The sequence below is a fragment of the Molothrus aeneus genome, chromosome 13 (assembly GCF_037042795.1).
Source record: "Molothrus aeneus isolate 106 chromosome 13, BPBGC_Maene_1.0, whole genome shotgun sequence".
In the NCBI taxonomy this organism is placed as follows: domain Eukaryota; kingdom Metazoa; phylum Chordata; class Aves; order Passeriformes; family Icteridae; genus Molothrus; species Molothrus aeneus.
In genome coordinates, this window is record NC_089658.1 from 11,377,111 (window position 1) to 11,397,956 (window position 20,846).

The following is a 20,846-nucleotide window of genomic DNA, read 5'->3' on the forward strand; positions in this document are numbered from 1 at the left end:
GTGCAGCTTATGTTTTCAGTTGGTGCTCTCAAACCTCACTGCTCTGTGTGACTCATAAGCAGAAAATTGCCCACTGAAAGTTTTTGTGTATTCCTAAAATACCCATTTGTGTTCAGGCTTCCATAAAAATGAGTGTTACTATTTCTCAGTTTAAGTCTGTCCTATTTTGAGTATTTCTTTCCCAGTATTCCTTTCTTAATAATACCCTGTTTTGCCAGGTGATATGCCTCAGCTGGTCAGAGGGATGAAACTTTTAAACCAGGCTGATCCATGTGTGCAAGTTTTAATCCAGGAGACAGGAGAACATGTGCTAGTGACAGCAGGAGAAGTTCATCTTCAGCGCTGCTTGGATGACCTGAAAGAAAGGTTAGAGGGGCAAGGAGGAAGAAATATTTTTATTTCAATAGGTGTCTGTTGTATTTCTCTGTCAGATGGATATCTTTGATTTATATTCTGGTAAAATAGAGCTTTACCCACAAACAGTTTTTACCATTGAGTCATAAATGTACCTTTTTGTAGCTATAAAATTTATCTGTAGTTTGGCAGAAGCCACTAGTTCATTACTTCTATACATCTAACACAGACTTGGGGCACTTTCTAGAAATTACAAATTGCAGTACTTTGAAGAGTCAAATTAAGAATGTAATGTGGCATTTGTACAAAATAAAACTGAGGGGACTCATGTCTGATAAATGAACTCTAAAAAATCATAAAGCACCAAGACTGAAATTGTATGTGCCCACTCTATCCTGTGCCTTTTCTCACTGATTTTTTTTTCAAAGGTTAATCTGTTCTCATTCATGAGTAGTATTGTTTTTGCAAGCACACATGCATATATTTAGTATCCTCTAATGTTTCTTCAAATGGCAGAAGAACAGATGTCTGTAACAACCCCTTCCTGTAACTTCATTTACTAAAATTTTTGATACTTCTGCCACATACATTTACTGGCATTTTCTTCCTAAACCAAAGAGCAAACCTGATGAGTGGTTGAATGTTTGTCTTACTGTACCCATACTCATTTTAGTTAATACCAGAGAACTGTAGTTTCTTATGAAAATGAGACCACTTGTAAAACTGGATGTATGTTTTAATGGTTATTCTCATTACAATTTAGTGCAATGTATTTTTGGTGCTTCTAAAAATTTATTATTATTTATTGATATATTTTGCTCAAATGTAATGTGTTTGAGCAAAACTGGTTGTGCCTGTCTTCAGCTGCAGTTTGGATAGCAGGATTTTATTATTGGCAATGGTCCAAAAAAAGGAAGTTAAAATAATACTCCATGACAGGGTAATAGGATTATAGTGAGCAGCTAGTAGGACTTACTTACATACGTTTATGTACATTTATGTACATCTTCATCCCTAAACTTCTGTTTCATGTACATGATTTTGGAGGCTTTTATGAGTTATCTAATTTGTCTTTTGTTAAGAAAATGCTAGTCTGTCAAAAATGACCATTTTGTACCCCTGTGCCTGTGGCACTGTGAGCAGAAACAAGAAACACCTGGCGGCACCGACGAGCTGGGCTCCCACCATTGTCCTGCCTGACTGTGGTTCATGATTTCTCAGTTGGGTACCAGCTCACAAAAGGAGTTGGGAGCAGGTGTGTTCACTACAAAGCTCATGCTCCTTCTAAATCTCTCAGGATTTGGCATATTTTAGTTGCCATCCCTCACCCACCAGCTCGTGGTGATGCCTTGAGAGGCTACCTAGAACAGAGGCTAGACAGAGTAAAGAAATGAAGTAGGTATTTATTAAAAAAGCCTTCAGAGGACACACCTTGGACAGTACAAGAGCCTGCCCTGGACTACACCCAAGATGGACTCTGAGTCATGAGTTTTCACACTTCTGTAAGTTTTGGTCCATTTCCATATTGGGGTTAATTATCCAATTGCAGCTTCAGGTTATGAAGTCCCATCCTCCCAGATTGCTCTCCTCAATTCACTGTTGTTTACACTTTTTGGGCCTGAAGCTGCAGTGGTGTCCTTGGTTCTGGGGCTGGAAAAGGATTGTTTTGTCTAACTAAAATGTGAAGAGAACTTGCTCACACTTTACATGAAATTCAGAGTTATATACTAATGCAGTATAGATACAGAATCTGGAAAATATGAAAGCTAAAACTTAAGGCATCAGTGGGACAAGACTTGTCCCTTCCTTCTCTCCCCATTTTGTAAAAGAAAAACTCCAGAATGGGATTCTTGTCTTGCTCCATTCCTCCTGGATTCTGTGTTAATTCTGACAGTGGTAAACTGGCACTACTTAACTATTAAAGTGTGAAGAAAAGAAGTTGTGCTCTGAAATGTTAGTTTTAATTAGCTCTCTTTGTTTCTGTATAAGTGTTTAACTTCTTCTAAATGCACATAATTTGGAAAAGTAAATGGTGAACTAGGGGGCAAGACAGCATATAATAACCTTAAAATGTGACCCAGAAGTTTTTCCTCCAAAATATTGGCAAAGGTTATTCCAAATGCTTTAGTCACACTTGGAGCAAGGGGTCAGGATACTGATGTTGGCATCTACCACAATTGCATCAACTGGGTTTTGCAGATTTGATGCTTTTGGACTCGTTACAGCATTTGGGGAGGTTCTGCTGAATTCAAACTACATTGCATTGTCAAGATTTTATTCAGACTTTTTCGAAGGCACATATTTAATTTTAGCTTTCCCACTGTGTATTTAGAAAATTATGTTCAAGTGACACTTATTGTCAGAGATGTGGAGAGACATGGAAACAACTAAAAGATTAGTCATCTGTGTTCATCTAAATGATTAAATATGGATGTTCTGCTTGATTTCACCAAATTTATATTTTTTTGTTCCCAATTAGTTCTTTTTTGAATGGAGGAAGAAATTAGACCTTGTAACTTTCAACATTTTATTTTCTGCATTGTACAATAGAAATTTTTAGAAATTTCTTTCCCAGGAGCATTGCAAATACTAAGCATGAGGGGATTAAGTTACCCTTTTCAGAATGAGAAACAAAGAGAATTAAGGTAATGGTGACATATGGGTGGGTTTGTGTTTGGTTTTTTGGTATAATGCAAATTCTGGAAAGAACTGCAGAAGGGATAAATCTCCTCATTCTGACTCCCTTGGAAATAAATCTTACAATTGTATTTGCTTTTCTTCTGCAACTTTTTTTATCACTGCCAAAATTTACTGGAACATAGGAAATTTTGGTTAGTCCTTCTGTTGTCATTTAATGAACCTGCTCAGAGCTCATGGATGGTTAAGGAGGATACAAAGCTCTGATCCTTGAATCTGTCAGATAATAAATAATTCCTCCTTTTTCCTTGCTGTCATTCACAACATTTGACATTACCTGAAATCACCTGACTCTAAAGCATCACTTTATAGCATTAAGCTTTTATAATTGTGATTATCAGACAAAGCTGTCTTAAGCTTTCCCAGCGCTGCACCTTCTCTGGGCATCTCCCTGTGTGAGCAGTTGTGCTGGCTCACACCAAGTGTCCATCTCTGTCTGAGCAGTGTGGCCAACAGCAGGGATAGGAGGAGTAAAACTGGAGTAACTCTGGTGCTTTCCCAGGCCTCTGTCATTTTCAGTCCAGGGCCCTTTGTGGTTTGGTTGTCAGTTAATCCTGGTCAGCCTTTCCCATACCCCATGTGGTTTTGTAGGTCTCTGTTGCACCCTTGGAACATCTGAAGGCTTCTTGTCCTTGAGCTCCTTTGATCATCTTTATTCTCAGTTTTTTTCTAGTTCTGTTTCGTTTGAGGGCAGAGAACTGCACATACTTTCCAAGATGTGGGTGAACCAGTGATTTATGCAGAGGCATAGCAATGCTTTTGCTTTTATTTTCTTGAGTTCCTTTCCAAATATTTCTGAAGACATAAAAGGCAGTGCTTCTTTTTTGAAGTACATAAAATTTGAGTTTGAAATGCATTACCTAGTAATCTATGTTGCAATCAGATTTCTTCATGAACATCTGTTCCGTGTTAAGGCCGTTGCCCTACCTCCCACCCCCAAGTTTAAAACTATTTTCAAGATTTTAAACTAATTCTTAAACTTTATTTTGCAGGTTTGCAAAGGTGCAGATCAGTGTGTCTGCTCCTATTATACCCTTCCGGGAGACCATCACAAGACCTCCCAAAGTCGACATGGTGAATGAAGAAATAGGAAAGCAGCAGAAAGTTGCTGTCATACACCAAACAAAAGAGGACCAAAATAAAATTCCTGAAGGAATTCAGGTTGATTCAGATGGGCTTGTTACAATTAATACTCCAAATAAACAAGCAACTCTCAGTGTGAGAGCAATGCCACTCCCTGAGGAGGTAACTCGACTTCTTGAAGAAAACAGTGACTTAATTCGAACTATGGAACAACTCAACACTTCTCTGAATGAAGAGAAAAAAACACATGAGATAAGTCAGAAGACTCTTGATAGAATCAAAGAATTCAAACAAAAGTTGGAGAAAAATCTTCAGGGAAGAAAGTGGAGAAATGCTGTTGATCAGATCTGGTCATTTGGACCACGGAAGTGTGGGCCTAATATTTTGTTACATAATTTTGGGGGCTATAAAAGATCTGTGTGGCAGTGCCTTGGGAACTCTGTGAAAGAAGTAGGTAAATACAGAGACTTTGACAACAGCATAGTGAGTGGATTTCAGCTGGCTACACTTTCAGGTCCCATGTGTGAAGAGCCTCTCATGGGTGTTTGTTTTTCAGTGGAAAAATGGGAAATAAGTAAAGCTGGAGATAGTCTGTCAGATAGTAGGCAGGATTCAGGGGAACTTGATACCGCAGAACACCAGCACAATGAAGATAATACTCCAGCAAACAGTTGCACTGCTGAAGGTCCCAGTGCAAATGAACGCCAGGACAGCAACCAAAGTGGCACAGACTCACCTGAGAAAGTGAGTAAGCAAAAAGGAGAATTGCCACTTGCAGATTGTTATGGCCCTTTCTCTGGACAGCTGATTGCCACCATGAAGGAAGCCTGTCGTTACGCTTTGCAGGCAAAGCCACAGAGACTCATGGCAGCAATGTACACGTGTGAAATCATGGCTACTGCAGAAGTTTTAGGTAAGACTGGGAAAATAAACCTTTGCCAAGAATTTGCCTTCTGATTTCTAAAGTGAGGTTTTATAAATGAGACTGAATCACAAGGTATAGCTTCATTAAAGGTTTTGTCAGGAGTCTTTTATAGTTCTCCAGTAGATTCTCCAATGACTTTCTAATGCCTGTAATATTTACACTATTCTGACTGAGAATTCAGCATTCTTCTTGCTTGTCTGAGCCATAGGCATTAAGAACAATGCTACACCTTTGTGAAATGCAAGATACAAAATGTTGCCTTTCTATGGAGTTTCTGTAAGACCAGCTTCAGTAACCATGAATATCAACACTGTGCCTCATAATTAGGTGTAAGTCCCATGAAGAGAAGGGAAACCTCTCCTGTTTGTCAAGGGAGTGCAAGATGTTAGCAAATGCCATATCAAGATATTTTAATACAATAATACAAAAATAAATTCAGGGAAAGGAATATTAAATGCTTGTTGCAGTCCAGTTGGTAAATTTGTATTTTTAAGTAGCATCTGTATCCTTCTGGTATGCAAGTTTCACCATGCATGCCAAATGGTCTCACTGATATTACCTTACCACTTGCACCTACTTAAACTTGTTTTTATGACCTACTTATGACACCACTTAACTGTATTTGTTCTTGGAGTGTTCCATGGGAGTTGCTTGCATGCTGAATCTGATCCAAAGCACCAAGGTTTTCTTTAAAATGAACTTCCAATGCATTTAAGCTATCAGCAGTTTTACTTTTATTATACTAATTGTGGCACAAGTTGCAGCATATCCCACATACAATAATTAAATATTTGGTTACTTGTAAAATAATCTCAGCTGTTGTGCACAGAATCATACTGACAGCAGTCCAAAGACCAAATATTATAGTTGCTGTGATGAAAATAAATGCCTTTGAGTGAGCAACTGTTTTGTGCAGGTGGATGATCCTGCTCTTTGCTGGAGGCCTCTGTAGTAGGGCTGGTAAAGGGTGTGCTGCCATGGGCTTATGGGCACATTACCCTAAACATCCCCTACTATGGCAGGGAACTTTGGCATTTCAAACTCTTTTCTAATGTGTAAGAATTACTAATAGCTGTCAAAACTGGACTGTGTATTGGTCCATGTTGCTGTTCCAGAAGCACTTTGGCACATTGCTTCTGAGTCTCTGTATCAAGCTATTATAAGCAAGGTACCAATTTTTAAACCTCAGAAACACTGTATAAATTGCCATTTTCCAAACTACTCAGTACCCAGGCATGATTGTTTACACTGAAGTAATAAACATGCATTGGCTCATCTATTGTGCCATAAACCCAAATGGAAGCATGGCTTTTTAATGTATATATATATATATATATATATATATATTTAATGAGTGCAATTTAGGACTCAGACATGCAAACGAATTAGTACAGTCTAATGAACGTGAATTGTGTTGTAATAGCCATGGACATGCACTTAGTTCATTACAAATTCATGGGTTTAATATTTATTGTGGAAACTTCAGCTAATAAATTGCATCCTCATTAGGAGGAGTGAAAAGCAGCCCTTCAGTGCAGTCAGGCTTGGCAGTTGACATGTGTCAGCCACTGGCTTTTGTGTCTTTATTCTTTCCTTTGGCATTCCATACATTGATACCCTGGGAAGTTTAATATATCTCCATATTGACCTGCTTCTTTCTAAGATGGTCACTTCTGCAAAAGTGAAGTCTTCTGTGTTCTCAGAATATAAAACTTTTTCCATCAGTCAATAACTCAAACTGAACCTGAGGAGAGGAGCAGGGAGAGAAGGACACAGTGTTTTTAAGTGTTTTTCTTCTGTGCTTACTATCTTGATCAACACAAAGGTATTTGTTAGTTTTTGTCTGTAAAATACTTTCAAAAACATGATACCTACTATGAAGTCAAACATGGGCATTTTCACAGCTATTTTCATGACATACACACAGTATTTCAATAGATTGAATATTAACTTGGGAAAGAAAATTTAAATTATCCATGACTAACTTAAGACTGAATTTATTAACAAACCAGTTGAACTCATTAAACATAATAAACATGTAGTATTTCAGATAAACTATTTTTTTTGTGGTTGGAATAGCTCTGCACTATCTGGGACAAGTACCATGTAGGGATATGGTGATCCAAGCAAATTTCTACCAGTAGCTTAGATACAATTCCTGAAACACAATAATACTTCTCAGTAATGATTCTCAAATATTTGGTTATAAGAAAAAAAGCAAGTTAGGCACATAATCTGGCAAAGTGCTTTTATAAAACTGTCATATGATTGTATGAAATGGACATAGATGGATTCATCCAGCAGTAACAATGTATTAGATGTTACTCAGATGGTTTTGCACATTGTATATCAGAATATGTTGTTTGAATTTAGTGTGTCCATTTAATTGACTTACAAAAAAGTTTTAGCCAAAAAAAAGTTATGCATTTTACTTCAAGCTGACCCTTCCTGAACAAGCATTGATGTATTTCTGTTGATGGTGTATTCAGGATGTGAATCTGTTGGTGGGCTGATGAGAGTTGTGTCTCTGCAGGTCGTGTGTATGCTGTGCTGTCCAAAAGGGAAGGCAGAGTGCTGCAGGAGGAGATGAAGGAGGGCACGGATGTGTTTATTATTAAGGCAGTCCTGCCAGTAGCAGAAAGCTTTGGCTTTGCTGATGAAATCAGGAAGAGAACCAGTGGCCTGGCCAGTCCACAGCTGGTGTTCAGCCACTGGGAGGTAAAAATATCTATTCATTCCATCTGTTTTGGTGATCTATTTCCTGTAGATGTGGCAGACTGGAATAATAAGCAGAAAAGGTTAAGTTTTGGTCAAGGCATTCGATTAATTGCTTTTTGAAATGAGGAAAAAAGCCTTATATGATTTCTTTTTGTAGATATGCTGTTCAGAAATGTATTTATATTTTGTTTAGATGGTATTTTTATTTCAATAGCAAGTAAGTCTTTCATAAATGAAACTGTTTCTTTATAGATGTGTTTTCCTGTATTTATGTGCCCTTTTTCATGAGTTCTCTGGTAAACTTGTTTGGGGAATGGGAAAAAAACCAAAACCACAAAACAGCCCCAACCTACCACGAACAGAAAATAAATGTACCAGCACATCTAATGCACATGAAAGTTAACCTGTTAAGGTCTAGCTGGCACCTTCCATATTCCAAGACAACATAAATTTTCACACTTAAAAGACAAATAGAATAGATTTCATTCTTTCAAAATTAAATATGTAGTGGTGCCCTCAAAATCATTCCTTTTGGTCATCCCTGTCACTTAAAGAAATGAAGAGTTGAATGTGAAGGTGTAAATCAAATGGGAAAACTGGTGAGGAGTGTCATCAGCTCAAAGTGCAGTGTAGTTTATTTCTATGATGTGGAGAGTAGATATTCAGGAGGAAAAATAAAAGGCTGTAAATCAGAGCTCCTGGTTCAAGACAAACATACCTGCATTGTCAGGCTCCTCAGAAGACTCTACTGAAAAAGCTAAAAATGGCTTCAAGGGCAAAAGTCAGTGGGTATAAACTTTTCACCTTAAATTTTTAAAATAACTTCAAAGTCTAGGTTTTTTCTGGGCTTGGTTGGGGGTGTTTGTTTGTTGGTTTTGGTCAAGCCTTCCTTTATTTGGTGTTAGAAAATAATGGAATCTTTTGTAAATGGATGAAAAAAATCTTTGTTTGTTTGATCCTTTATTTTGTCACCTGAAATGTCAAGTCTCTGAGTATAACCAACTGTAGATTTTGAGGTCAGTGACACTCAGTTACCAGCTATGGGCTGCTTACCAATGTTTCTCTGAAGTATGTGCTGCTTTTTCACATGGTGTGGATTCTTCATCCACAGCTAAGTTGTCCCCCTATCTGTAAAATACTCCTCTGACTGTATTTCTTTGTTAGTAACTGTGGTAACTGTGTCAGAAATTTGATGTGGATGATAATGGAAAACTGCAAACTGGCCACATGCTAGCAAAAGAGTTGGGAAGAGTACTTGAAACAGTTCTCTTGGAAAAGCACATTATGTCTTGCTTGGCAGTGGTGCCTTAGTGGTGTTAGTAAGTGCAGGCACCAAGGACTTGGCTCTTCTCCTTTATATTCACTTATTTAGTCTCCTCTTGTAACTAAGTCCACCTTCACATAGAACCACAAAAGGAAAAACAGCTGCACAGAATGCAGAAAGGAAAAAAAAAGACCCTTCACACATGGTGTACACACAACAAAATAGATAATCTGCATCTTTTAAGTATAGAGGTTTTGGTTAGAGCCAGTTCAGATCAGGTACCTCAAACCAGTGAGTGTTGGCTGTACTGTGTATAGTAATCTTGTCAGTTCTGCATGGTCTCCTCTGAAGTGCAGCTGGTGAGGTTTTGTGGCTTTAGTGGTCTTTTGTGTGAACCTCTGACATCAGTGCCCTGGAGGAATATCAGCCAGTAGGACTCAATTCCATCTAACCATTGTTCTGTGCCAGTTCCTTTAGGATTTGTAGCTCCTGTGCTCCAGCACTGAGCAAAAACATGAACCAACCCTGTGGCTCTCAGGCCTCCCCTTCTATCCCCAAGCCTTGGTGGGTGCATTCACTCTCAGAGGTTACGAATTTCACATTAAAAAATATTCACACATGATTATAGATATTCATAGGACAGAGGGATTTGAACAACTGGCAACATATTCTAAAACTGACCTCTGAGAGAGATTATAATTGCATCTAGTATGTTAAATGCATTGGTAGTAGGAAAATTACTGTGTAAGCAGTCACCTTGCCACCTGGGGAATCTGTCAGTGAGGGAGGATTGGGCTTTTTGTCTCCATGAAAGCCATGCTCACATATTTTTGTGATAAAATAAGCCTTTTACTAAGCTACTGGTAATGTTATCTCTGTGCAGGGATGGCAGAAGGAGTGCATGTTACTCTTACACTATCAAGACAATTTCTAAATAAATACAATTTGCAAAATCTCTAGTATTAGCATGACAGAGAAGCCATGAGAAACTATTTGTATCTCAGCTCCTGTTTCTTCCTCTCTTTGAATTCTGCACCAAGTTGCATCAGGTGTTGGGCATGACTTTGACATTATTACTTTACTGATGAATTATGGTATGTGTATCTACATGACAAACTCCAGCATTTTATTTGAATCCCTACTATTTAATGCATCATTGTGTAAGATAAGATGATGTGAACTTTGTGTACTCTTAAGCTGGTTTTTCCTTAGTGTTAAAACTGTGTTACTGAGAGTGTGGCTGCTGCTTTAATTGCACACTCTCCAAACCCTTCCGTGGCATTCTGAATGAACTCTGTGCTGCTGCTGTTTCTCAGTGTGCTCAGCTCATTAGCTGAGTACCTGGGACATGTATTTGTCACACAAATTCCTTCTAGTGTGTTGTTAACCGTGTTTTACACAAAGGGGAATAGACAGTTTGGAGGATTTTTAAGCTTCCAAACACTTTGTCCCATGGAAATCACATGCATAGACTATGTTTAAAGAACTGAGGTTTGAGCTCACTCTTTTACTATATTTCCTTGCCATGATTTGTAGACTCTGAATACAGGAAAGTCAGTGATAGAGCCTACATTTAAATAAAGCCATTTTGGTCTCTGTAGAAATGATATTGCCCTTTTTTTAAAAAATTCAGTTAATGAATGGATTTTGTGTAGTTGGGATTGCTCCAGCCCCAAGGGATGGAGCAATACATATATCGAGGTCTGTCTTGTCAGATACTCCTCTTTTATTAATTTCTTCTGGCATGCTTATACAATTCATTCCTGCCTGTAAAGGACAGCATCAAGGAACCATTAATGGGAGCTTTCAGTTTAGTCCCAGCTTAAAAAAACTGATGTTTAAAGTTAGGCAAATGTTAGGTGAGTTGGGTTTACTTGGCAGTACTTTCTTTGATTTCAGTATAAACTTTGGTATTTAATTGTTAGTTTAAAATATTTAACTTTAGGATAATTATGAACTAGTTGTATTTTTTTGAACTTTGGATTAATAATAACCTTCAGTTAGTTAGTATGTTTTTGTTTAAGCCTGTTACTTTTGTTCTCATATCTTTGCAGTTAAATCTTTTACTCAGTCATGAAATTTTATCTTAATCATAGGGTTTTGAACAAGAAGGTATTTGTGATTACAGAATCCTTAGAATAATGGAATTCTCATCCCATTTGGGAAATCTTTGTTAAAAGCAAAAAGAAATGCATGTGGCTCTGTTCAGATGCTGATGGAATTTTCAGCAAGAATTGTCAAAGACATCTACTAGTTGTAAAGTTGTGAAATGTATAGTATTCCTGTTAAATCAGATCTTTTCAATTGCATGAAGATTAACTATTAAACATACTTTTCTTCTTGAGGGGGCATGAGTGAGCTGTAAACACATTTAATCAGAATTCTTTGTCATTGTCCCTTCTAAGTAGAATAGTGCCTAGAACGTGCCTCAGGGCTCTGGAGAAAGGTAAGAGAAGGGCTGTGTGTAATAATTGCTAGGAATATGAGACTTCTGAATGTGGAAGTTTTATATTCTGAATTTTAATTCATGCCTTTCAAATTGTAAGTCATTTTACAGCTCCAAAGATGGGGCTTAATATAGAAGTTGCTGGATGAGATTGTTAGGCTTGTGTTAAACAGGAAGCAGGGTGAGGTAATGAGAGAGAATCTATTCTAGGCTTGAACTGTAATTTTACATACATTATTGCACCAGTGACAGTTTGAGCACATAAATGAATTCGAGGAGTAACCTGGAACCTTTCAAATATAAAAAGCTCATTGTTTTGGCAGGAACATCTGAAGCTAATTGAAACAGTAAATAAGAGTGGTAGGGGTGTGGCTTTAATTCTCTTTCTCAATACATGTTTCTTAAGTAATAGGAAAAAATGCAGCAGTAGAGCCACACATCTCCTTTTTTTATTTCCAGTTACCAAATTCCTATTAACAGCTCCTGGCTGAAGTCTAGAGTAAAGTTTAACTGTCACTGTTTGAGACACAAACAAGGATGATGCTCTTGAGCCAAAATAAACTTGTATGAGTTTATTTTATAACTTATTGTGTAAATGTTCATTATAACAATATTTCTTGGAAGGGGAGTTCTTGTATCTAACCAGGCATTTTCAGGCCTTGGCAGTCCCCATTATATTGTGAGTGGAAGCTCTGAATTATGGGACAGTTTTGGATACTTCTTTTATTTGCAGAGTATCCACACAGGCAGTACACTCATGTAAGGTATTCTCTGTTCTGGAAGCACAGTGCCAGTACCCAAGTGGCCTTGAATTTGTTTGTGCAAAACCACTTGTGCAGCATTACCCAACATATTACATATGGTTTCCTTGAAAAACAGTAGGTAACTGTTCACATACACCTCTGTATTCTTTGTTTCTCAGGGCTCCTTCAGACATGTCAGACATGCATATCAGCTGTACCTTTCTCAGTTGCATAGTCTGTGTCTATTTCATTGTCATTGCTAGGTGATGGACACCACTTGAACTGTAAAATGCTCCTGAAATACCTTCCTGCCATCAAATTTTCAAAGGTAGAAAGGATTCTGATCCACTGGAGCCCATATCATCTTTGAAATTTTGCATAATATTATTTTGACTTTTGTTTTTGAAGACAAGAAATAACTTCTGGCATAATGTTTTTCCTGGCTTGCTGATGGCTGCTGTGCCCAGTCACACTGAATTTAGTGTTTCTTGGGATTTCTTACTGAGCAGTTCACAAAGGCCATAATGTTACTTGGACTTAAAATCTCCATCAGACAGTGTAAGATTGCTCTTTCTATTCATGGCCAGCTAAGGCATTTTCCACATTGATGCTATTTGGCTAAAAAGAAATTTTCTGTCTTCATCAGACAGTAAGGACCAGTAGGGGAAATGCTACCAGGAGCATGGCTGTGTTCCCAAATCTGCCTGACCTTTTGGATGAACTAGGCAGATCCTTCTGTTTGCTTCTGGTGCTTCTCTCAACCTTGTTTTGCTTAATTAGGCTGCCTTAGGCAGAAACTGTTTCTTACCATCATTTTGTAAAATACACTAGACAATGGGACCAGCATCACTATTGGAGCCATCTGGGTGACACTGAAATGCAAATAATAAATCATCCTCAAATTAAGCCTTAAAATTCCAAGTCCTCTTGAATTGCAAGTGGTCTGCTCCAACTCATGTCTTACTGAAAAGCTTGATTAGCTTATATAATCATTTGCAGGATTAGTACACACTCTATCATTTATCAGTATTGACATAGTATGCTCACAGTATTTCTATTTCTATTGATTATTATTACAGGTATTCAGATTATGTCTCTCATAGAGATACAAGCATTTATAACTTGAATAATTAATGTGGTGTTGTTAAGCTAAAAGAGAGTGACATCTGTTTTGCCTGTGCTACTCTGCATGCTCTTACTAAACAAGTCTTAGGAGACTTCATTGTTTGGGTGTGTTGGTTTGAATAGTTGTTACATTTAATGAAACATCTTGCTTTAGAATGGTTTCTTCTTCTAAAGAGAAGAACTTTGCTTACAATATTTCAAGTAATCTATTCACTTCTTTTGAAATACCGAATCCCAGCTGACTACATTATAAATAGTTTTATTTATACCTGGAGTGAGTGATGGGACACACTTCATGTATTTGACTGGGAGTTTTTATTTTTCTTTAAAGCATGATGGAATTCTACAGGTGTGCTTATAGTCATACTTTAAACAAAGTATATCACTCAAGGCTTCTAGAAAATAAATTAGTGGAGATTATTTAAAATGTTCCTTAATTTCAATGCTCCTTTAATAGGAACATTTCCATCACTTAGGCATTGTGTTTGCAATAACAGATTTAAGAACTGTATCAGCTGCTGTGCATTGATTCATTTTCCTGTGTTGCATTTTATAAGGGCTCATTTAGGGAAAATGCTTGTTTTCTAATAGAATAAATGCTGGTCCAGTGATCCACTGCACGGATGTTGATTTATAGTTCACTTCTTAAAATAAATGTCAGAATAGCCTTGCAGATGTGTAGAAATACTTGGTTGTGTTAAGGAGGAAGGACTTTGTTGTGTACACTTGGAGGAGTAGTTGTGTATTTGCTGGGCTGTTTGCAGTTAAGGCTGATGTTGTCCCTGTCAGACAATTCTGATGTTGAGTAATAAATAAGCACAGGCCACTGGCTAGTTCATGCTGTTAAAAAGAAAAATTCCCAAGTCCTAGAAAAATTCCTGGAGAAAAGGTGTGCTGAATTTTCCAGTTATCAAGTCATGCACAGTATGGTGGTATTTGTAAATGTACTTTATCATAATACTAACAATACCATAATGTCATTGGTTTTAAAGATTCTTATTCCTAATGTTAGTGCCTCTTGACATCTTCTGTCTGTTAAACTTGGGACATAAGGTTTGGCTGTGATCATTTTCTTTTCCTCCCTGCTCAGTGGTTCCCAGGCACACAATACACTGGCAGAGAGAGAGAGGCAGACCTCTGATAGAAGGTTGACTGAATTGCTTCAGTCCCTTCAAGATTTTTCATCTTTAAGGCAAGGCATAGTATTTTGAATGTCCAGTTCTCTTTTGATTGAAGGTTTTGTTGAGGAATGTAGCTTTTTGTAAAAGTGTTGTCAAGATGCTGTCACATTTCTGATTTTAAGGGGAGTCAGGCTATATGTTTTAGTTTTGTATTGAAAAAAGTAGTATATGGAAACATTTAAATACTTTTAAATTAAAAGTGGCATGCAACATAGAATAAATAATGTTTCTGGATGTCTGTCCTGCTTTAAGCCTGTGGATTTTTCAGGATCCAAAGTAAATGACCTCTGTGAAATTACTATACCATATTCCAGAAGGAATGGTCCATTTAGAATCTAATTCATCACTGAAGGCTTCATCCAGACAAAAACTCAATTCCTGTTACAAATTCCAGAACCATCCCTGTGTGGTTCCCATGAATACAAACAATAGCTCAGGACCTAAAAAGCTTCTTAGCTCTGATTCCAGGAAACCCAGACCCACCATTCTGACAGTTCCCATTGTAAGGAAATTGATGACAATGCTTTGGGACTGTTCTCCTTTTGCATGCTTGCACTGTATTAACAGAGCAGGGGAATGATGGATTCCACCTGCTGTGAACATTTGCCTTGATGCATTAATGTGATATGAATAAAGAGGAACAGTCTGGTTTGTGCCTTTGCCTTCACTCACAAAATCAGAACTTTCAAAAAAGAAAAACTTCCTACTTTTTTGTTTGGGTCACTGTGTCAGTAACAACCCTGTGTGTCATAAAAGGATTACAGTGACTTCTTAAAGATGATGGCCTAGGTTCCTCTTTCCCATTGCTTACCATGGCATGGTAACACATCTGCTGATTATTTCATCTTTTATAGTGTATTTGCACCATTTAGGTAGGTGTAGTCCTCTAACAGAAATTTTCTGATGCCACCAGATCTTGCTCTAGAAGCAGTGTGTAGTGGCTGAATTATTTAGACAGGTTGATAAGCCAAGCTACTCCTGAGGTAGTTCTTTGAAACCTAATTAACCTCTTTACTGCACTGCTCTGCATCATGTAGCAGTACAAGGTTCACTCAGGATTCTGTAACCCTGGGCTGAAATAGCTTTACCCTTGCTGGCTAATAAATACTGAATAGTACATTTAAACCTGCTGTTATGCTGACTTCCCTTAGACCTGTTGAAGCATAAAGAATTCTTGTCAGTGGAAGAAATATCCAGTGCAAAACTTCAGTAGGGCAAGTCTTTCATCAATTATTGAAAGAGCCAGTCTGTCAAACCTGGGGATTTTCTTAAACATCCATCACTACAGTATCTAAATATTTATGGGTAGATTAGATCTGTAAGTTCAATTTTGTATACTTTTGGATTCCTCTGTTACATTCATTCTTCGAGATCTGCTGTCTCACTGCTTCTCTCTGGGCATAATTTCTGTGTGTTTCATTTCTTGCCAGGTAAATCATCAAAGGGCATACTAACAGTCTTTAACTTAGCAGTTTGTAGCTGTAGAACCTCCCTCTGTAGTACAGTCTGAAGCAAATCCATTGAGCATCAATCACCTTTTCTTCTTCATGTGTTCTTAGACTTGGAAATTTTTGTTTGTTCAGTTCTCTACGCAGATCATGAAAGGGGACATCCCTTGTAGCTTTACATCAATAAGATGTTCAGGATGAGCACAAGTCTGCATGCAATCTCCACTGCCCTTTCTCTGTATGTTTAGTGCATAAAGTAATGGTGAAACTTTCAAACTCTTATAGAGGGGGGACCATTCTTTTTTTATAGATGTAAGCTGTCAAGGAATTACCTCTAAGTTTGTATGCATTGGTTAGAAGGCCCTGTGCAAGACATCAGAGTGGGTATGACTCAAGCAGATTCTTCTGTGGTTAGACAGTCCTTACGTTTATGGTGAAAAATAAACACAGAAAAATTTGGAAAGCTGAGTTTCAGACTGTTTATTTCTGAGCTCTGCTTGCTTTTGGTTTTCAGCCAGACAACCCTGTGCATAGTCATTTCCCATGTAAATAATTGAGATTGGCTGTCACTTTCAGCACGAGTAATACCCACTTAATTTAGTCTGTGCATGTGCCTAACTGTGGCAAACTAGAACTGTTTCTGTTGGTTTAGCTTTACATCCCATTTTTGCAAGACTGAACCTACAGTATTGCTTAGTACAAATTAGGCTGCCACAGTCATTCTCCTAACTCCCCATAAAGTGTAATTTGTGTGGTTGTGTTGGGAGTTTTATTTAACATGAGGTATTAAATTAGGACTCCACAATTGTTGATGTTTCTGGGGAAAATCATCCATCTTCAGTCATCATTTTTTAATTCCTCTTCTTGTTTGTTTGTGTAACCTGAGCTTTAGGTTATTTTGCTTAGGTTGAAGTACCATATGGCAATTGAAAGGATTTGTCAGAAGAAGAAGTTTGCAATGGTAGAAAAGGCTTTGAGCATTAAGCTAAAATTGGTAACGTAGGAAAATTTGTTCTCTCCTTGTCAGTTGTTAGTGCTAGTGCTAATATTTCAGAAATTATTATAGAGTAATGTGCTCAGTTGTTACAACTATTGTGATTCTTGCAGTAACTAATACTTGTCTGGACTGCTTTTTCCATGAGGATTTTGTTTAAGAAATTACTACATTATTACCTTTGGGTTTTTTTAGAAAAATATATTACCTGTAACTGCCTCTTGTGAGGAAATCTACAATCAAGAAAACTTAGTACTTTTGAAATCTGCAGTAGAACCATATGGTTCTACAACTATATGGTCAATTCCATCCCTTCCTAATGTTCATATTTACAGAGTTCTCTGTAATACCCTCTATGGTAGTCCCACAAGTGTGGGGTATAGAGGATGAACTGGAAATAAAGGCATGTCCAGTTGTTGTCTGATCATGTTAGATCTAAAATCTGTTTTAGAGAAGGGCTACAAAGCTGTAAGAACAAGTCTGCTAAATATGTTAGACCCAGAAACAGTGATTTTTAAACCATCTGTCCAGCTTGGGCTTGGGATTGGAAAACATAGGGCACAGAAATGAGCAGAAATCTTCAGTTCTGAAAAATTCTAATGCAATTGTTGTGTGTTAATATTCTAAATAAGGAGCTCTCTCTTAAAAGTTGAGAATTTTCTGTACATTATTTAGCACTGTTTGCTGATGGGCAGTTGAAATTGCTTTTAGAAAAACTTGTGCAGATAATTGCAGCTGAATTCGAAAAGTTGTTGTGGGCTTAGGACAAGAGCTGCAGAGTGTGTCTTAACTCTTGTTCTCTGCTTCCATAGCTAATTGCAGGCTTTCCAGACAGCTTGATCTGCTCTACTTTGGTTTCTCTACTTCAACAGTTGATGACTTGAAATATGCTAATAAACTTCTGTACTGCTTCCCTCTTTTTTGTTTGTTTGCTTTTGTAGATCATTGCCAGTGACCCGTTCTGGGTGCCCACGACTGAGGAGGAATATTTGCACTTTGGGGAGAAGGCAGACTCGGAGAACCAGGCCCGCAAGTACATGAACGCAGTGAGAAAGAGAAAGGGGCTCTATGTGGAAGAAAAAATCGTGGAGCACGCTGAGAAGCAAAGAACTCTGAGCAGAAATAAGTAGCTGTGTCTGCCTCCTTTCTCTCCTGGCACAGCTAAGTGTGGGTGGAGTGTTTTATATGCAGCAGATGCAAAATTTCATCTGGACTTTGTTCTTTGATACCATTTTTCTTACATGCTTTGTCTGTGGCTTATGTTTTAATAAACTTAAGCCTTTCCAAGTTTTGTACAGAGAAAATAGTTTATTTATTGAAATAAAATAGAAGTGTATTCACTGCAATTGGTCTCAATTTTTAAAATTTAATGCCCTGTTGAACATCATGTCACAAGGATTAGGAACTCCCAATTCAAATTGTTTCTTTCTGATTTGTCACATGTAGTTGCAGTAAGAGCTGGTTAGCTAGCTTCTTGCAAATAAACCATGCACTGAATTTAGCTCTTTAATGGTTTTGACTGTTTTTTAAATAATTTCTGTAATGTATTTGTTTCTTACCCATACTTTCATAGTTACCCGTATGTAAGTAGATGTAAGCCTATTAGGAGTTTCTAAAATATTTGTTTTACTCCATTCCTCATGTGAGCAGTTATTTAAAGCAGTAATATATCTTTATATCTTACATCTTTTAATATATCTTTAAATCAGAGGGCAGAAATAGCATATGTGGAATACAGCACTGCAAGAAGCTGAGCAAGATTTGTCTTGTTTTCCATCCTTAGAACACACCTTTTTAAAAATTTCAGCCTCCACAGACTAGGTGAGGGGAGTGAGTATCTCCGGTAAAAATGAGAAACTGGCCATCAATTTTCTTCCCATACTTTTTGCAGGAAGTAAATTACTTTGTACTTTAAAACTCTGGAAGTAAAACACCACTCTTGATTAGAGAGGGCTTCCTCAAAAATATCTGTCTGAAACGTTTTTTCATATTTAAACCTAGTGCCAGACAAGTGCCATTTACAGATGGGACTAGAAGCTTTCAGGTCTGCTTAAAACCTCCCACAGTGTGACTTGGCAGCAGAACTCGAATTGGGAGCTCAAGTGACTTTTCTCCTGGCCCTGATCACATCAACCTAAATTCTTCAGGGAAGGTATCTGAGAGTTTTGCTTCTTCTATTAGGTTTTCTCCTTTCTAACTTCAGTTTGGTTCAGAATGCTGTGTAAATTTTTCTGTGCTTCTTGCTAGCTTCCTTCTGGAAGCAGAAACAGAAGAGCACGTGGAGGAGAGAACGTGAATGAGCTGGACAATTTTGTCAGCACCATTTTTTTAAATGCATAATTTGAGTTCTCACATGGCTTCTGATTCATTTCAGTTCTTGTTCATACCAGACTGCCTGTGAAAACCCAAGAGTTGAAACTAGGCAAGAGAGTGTAGTTTTTTTGTTGCATCATGTATAGCAGAGGGACAGTCATGAAAACAGGGATGAGGGCGTTTTAGTACCTGTTGTAATGTTGGCACGTTGTCCTTTGGTATTCATAAAGTGTTTTGAAATTGGCCCTTGGTGTAGAACCTCTTATTTTAAACCATACATAGGTGTGTTGGGGGTAGTGATAAAAAGTATGGACTTTTCATATTGTGTTATTCTTCACCGGTTTTTCTACTCAAATGTGCAGTATCTGTGATGTGTTGCTTCAGTACAGCCCTGAGAAGGAAAACACTTCCAGTGCTAACATGGCTTGTCTGTGTAGGCTTGCTGATCTTACTGGTGTTGAGACAAATGGTTTACATGCAAGATAAAATATTTACATGTAAATACCAATTTGATTTAGCAGCGTGTCTGAAGTTTGGGCTCTTATCTACTTGATGTGGCTTAGTCATATCCTCTGTTGTGATTTTGTGCTTTTTGATTTGTTTTGTGCTACTTTGGATCTACTCAAAAGTAGATAAGATAAAAATTAGTATTTATTTTTATAGCATCTATTAATAAACGGAATAGGTTTTGGTTTTTTACAGCTGCGTCATTCCATGGTTCTAAAACTCCTGCAAACCATGACTAATGGGAGGAAAAAATAGATACCATGAAATAGTGTGGTTTGGGCTCTTTGACAGATATTTGCTATTTCAACAGATGCTGTTTTCCTACAGGAGCTTGCTTCATTTATTGATTGATTTATTCGTTAATTTATCCTTTCTTCCCCTCATCCCTCCACCTTCATTTCCTATTTTAGCAAAGATCCAACTGTATAACATCTGACTGATTCTTTAGAGGAATATTTTTATTATCATCTTACTTCTTTATGCTGAAACTATCTTTGTAAAGACTTGCTGATTCTGGAATTTGAACCAAAAAAAAAAAGCAAAATTCAGTAGTGTTTTCCTGTTAGCATTTTCATGGCCTTGTAAAAGCCTTGTCCTTCACCCTTACAAAGTGACATGTCTCACTGTTCTCCAGTGAGACATCTGGATGCATTTTTTCTCCCAGAAAAGCTGCTGGTGTAAAAGGGTAAATAAATAATAATTTGCCCAGACAGCAAAAATAAAACTTCAGTCAGAAGCCCTGCATTTCCTACATGCTCACACAGGTTTGCTACCCCCTGAGGAGGAGGGGAATTCAGTGCTGTTACAAGATTTTTTTTTTGTGAAGTGGCCACTGAGCACAGCTAAAATCTGCGTCTTCTCAGGTGGAATTACAAATGGAAGGCAGATTGTTCATCATCGCCAGTTCAGTGCTGGCTTTTTCCCATCTGTGGAGAGCTCTTTCCAGATTTTTTCATATGATTCTTTTACACTGTAATAAGTAAGGTAATGAATAAATCACTGTTATATCACTGCTTTCAGAATGATTTATGCCAGTGTGAACAGCTAC

The 20,846-nt window shown here is 37.6% G+C and overlaps 1 protein-coding gene across 1 annotated transcript in view; it reads left to right on the forward strand.

Moving 5' to 3' along the window:
* EFL1 (elongation factor like GTPase 1) overlaps positions 1-19,990 on the forward strand; it is a 64,978-nt gene extending 44,988 nt beyond the window's left edge. The window contains exons 17-20 of the mRNA XM_066558999.1: positions 219-366; positions 4,044-5,047; positions 7,593-7,777; positions 17,920-19,990. Of these exons, the coding sequence (XP_066415096.1) occupies positions 219-366; positions 4,044-5,047; positions 7,593-7,777; positions 17,920-18,108 (1,526 nt within the window). The 3' untranslated portion in view covers positions 18,109-19,990. The remainder of the gene's footprint in view (positions 1-218; positions 367-4,043; positions 5,048-7,592; positions 7,778-17,919) is intronic.
* Positions 19,991-20,846: the final 856 nt, after the last annotated feature.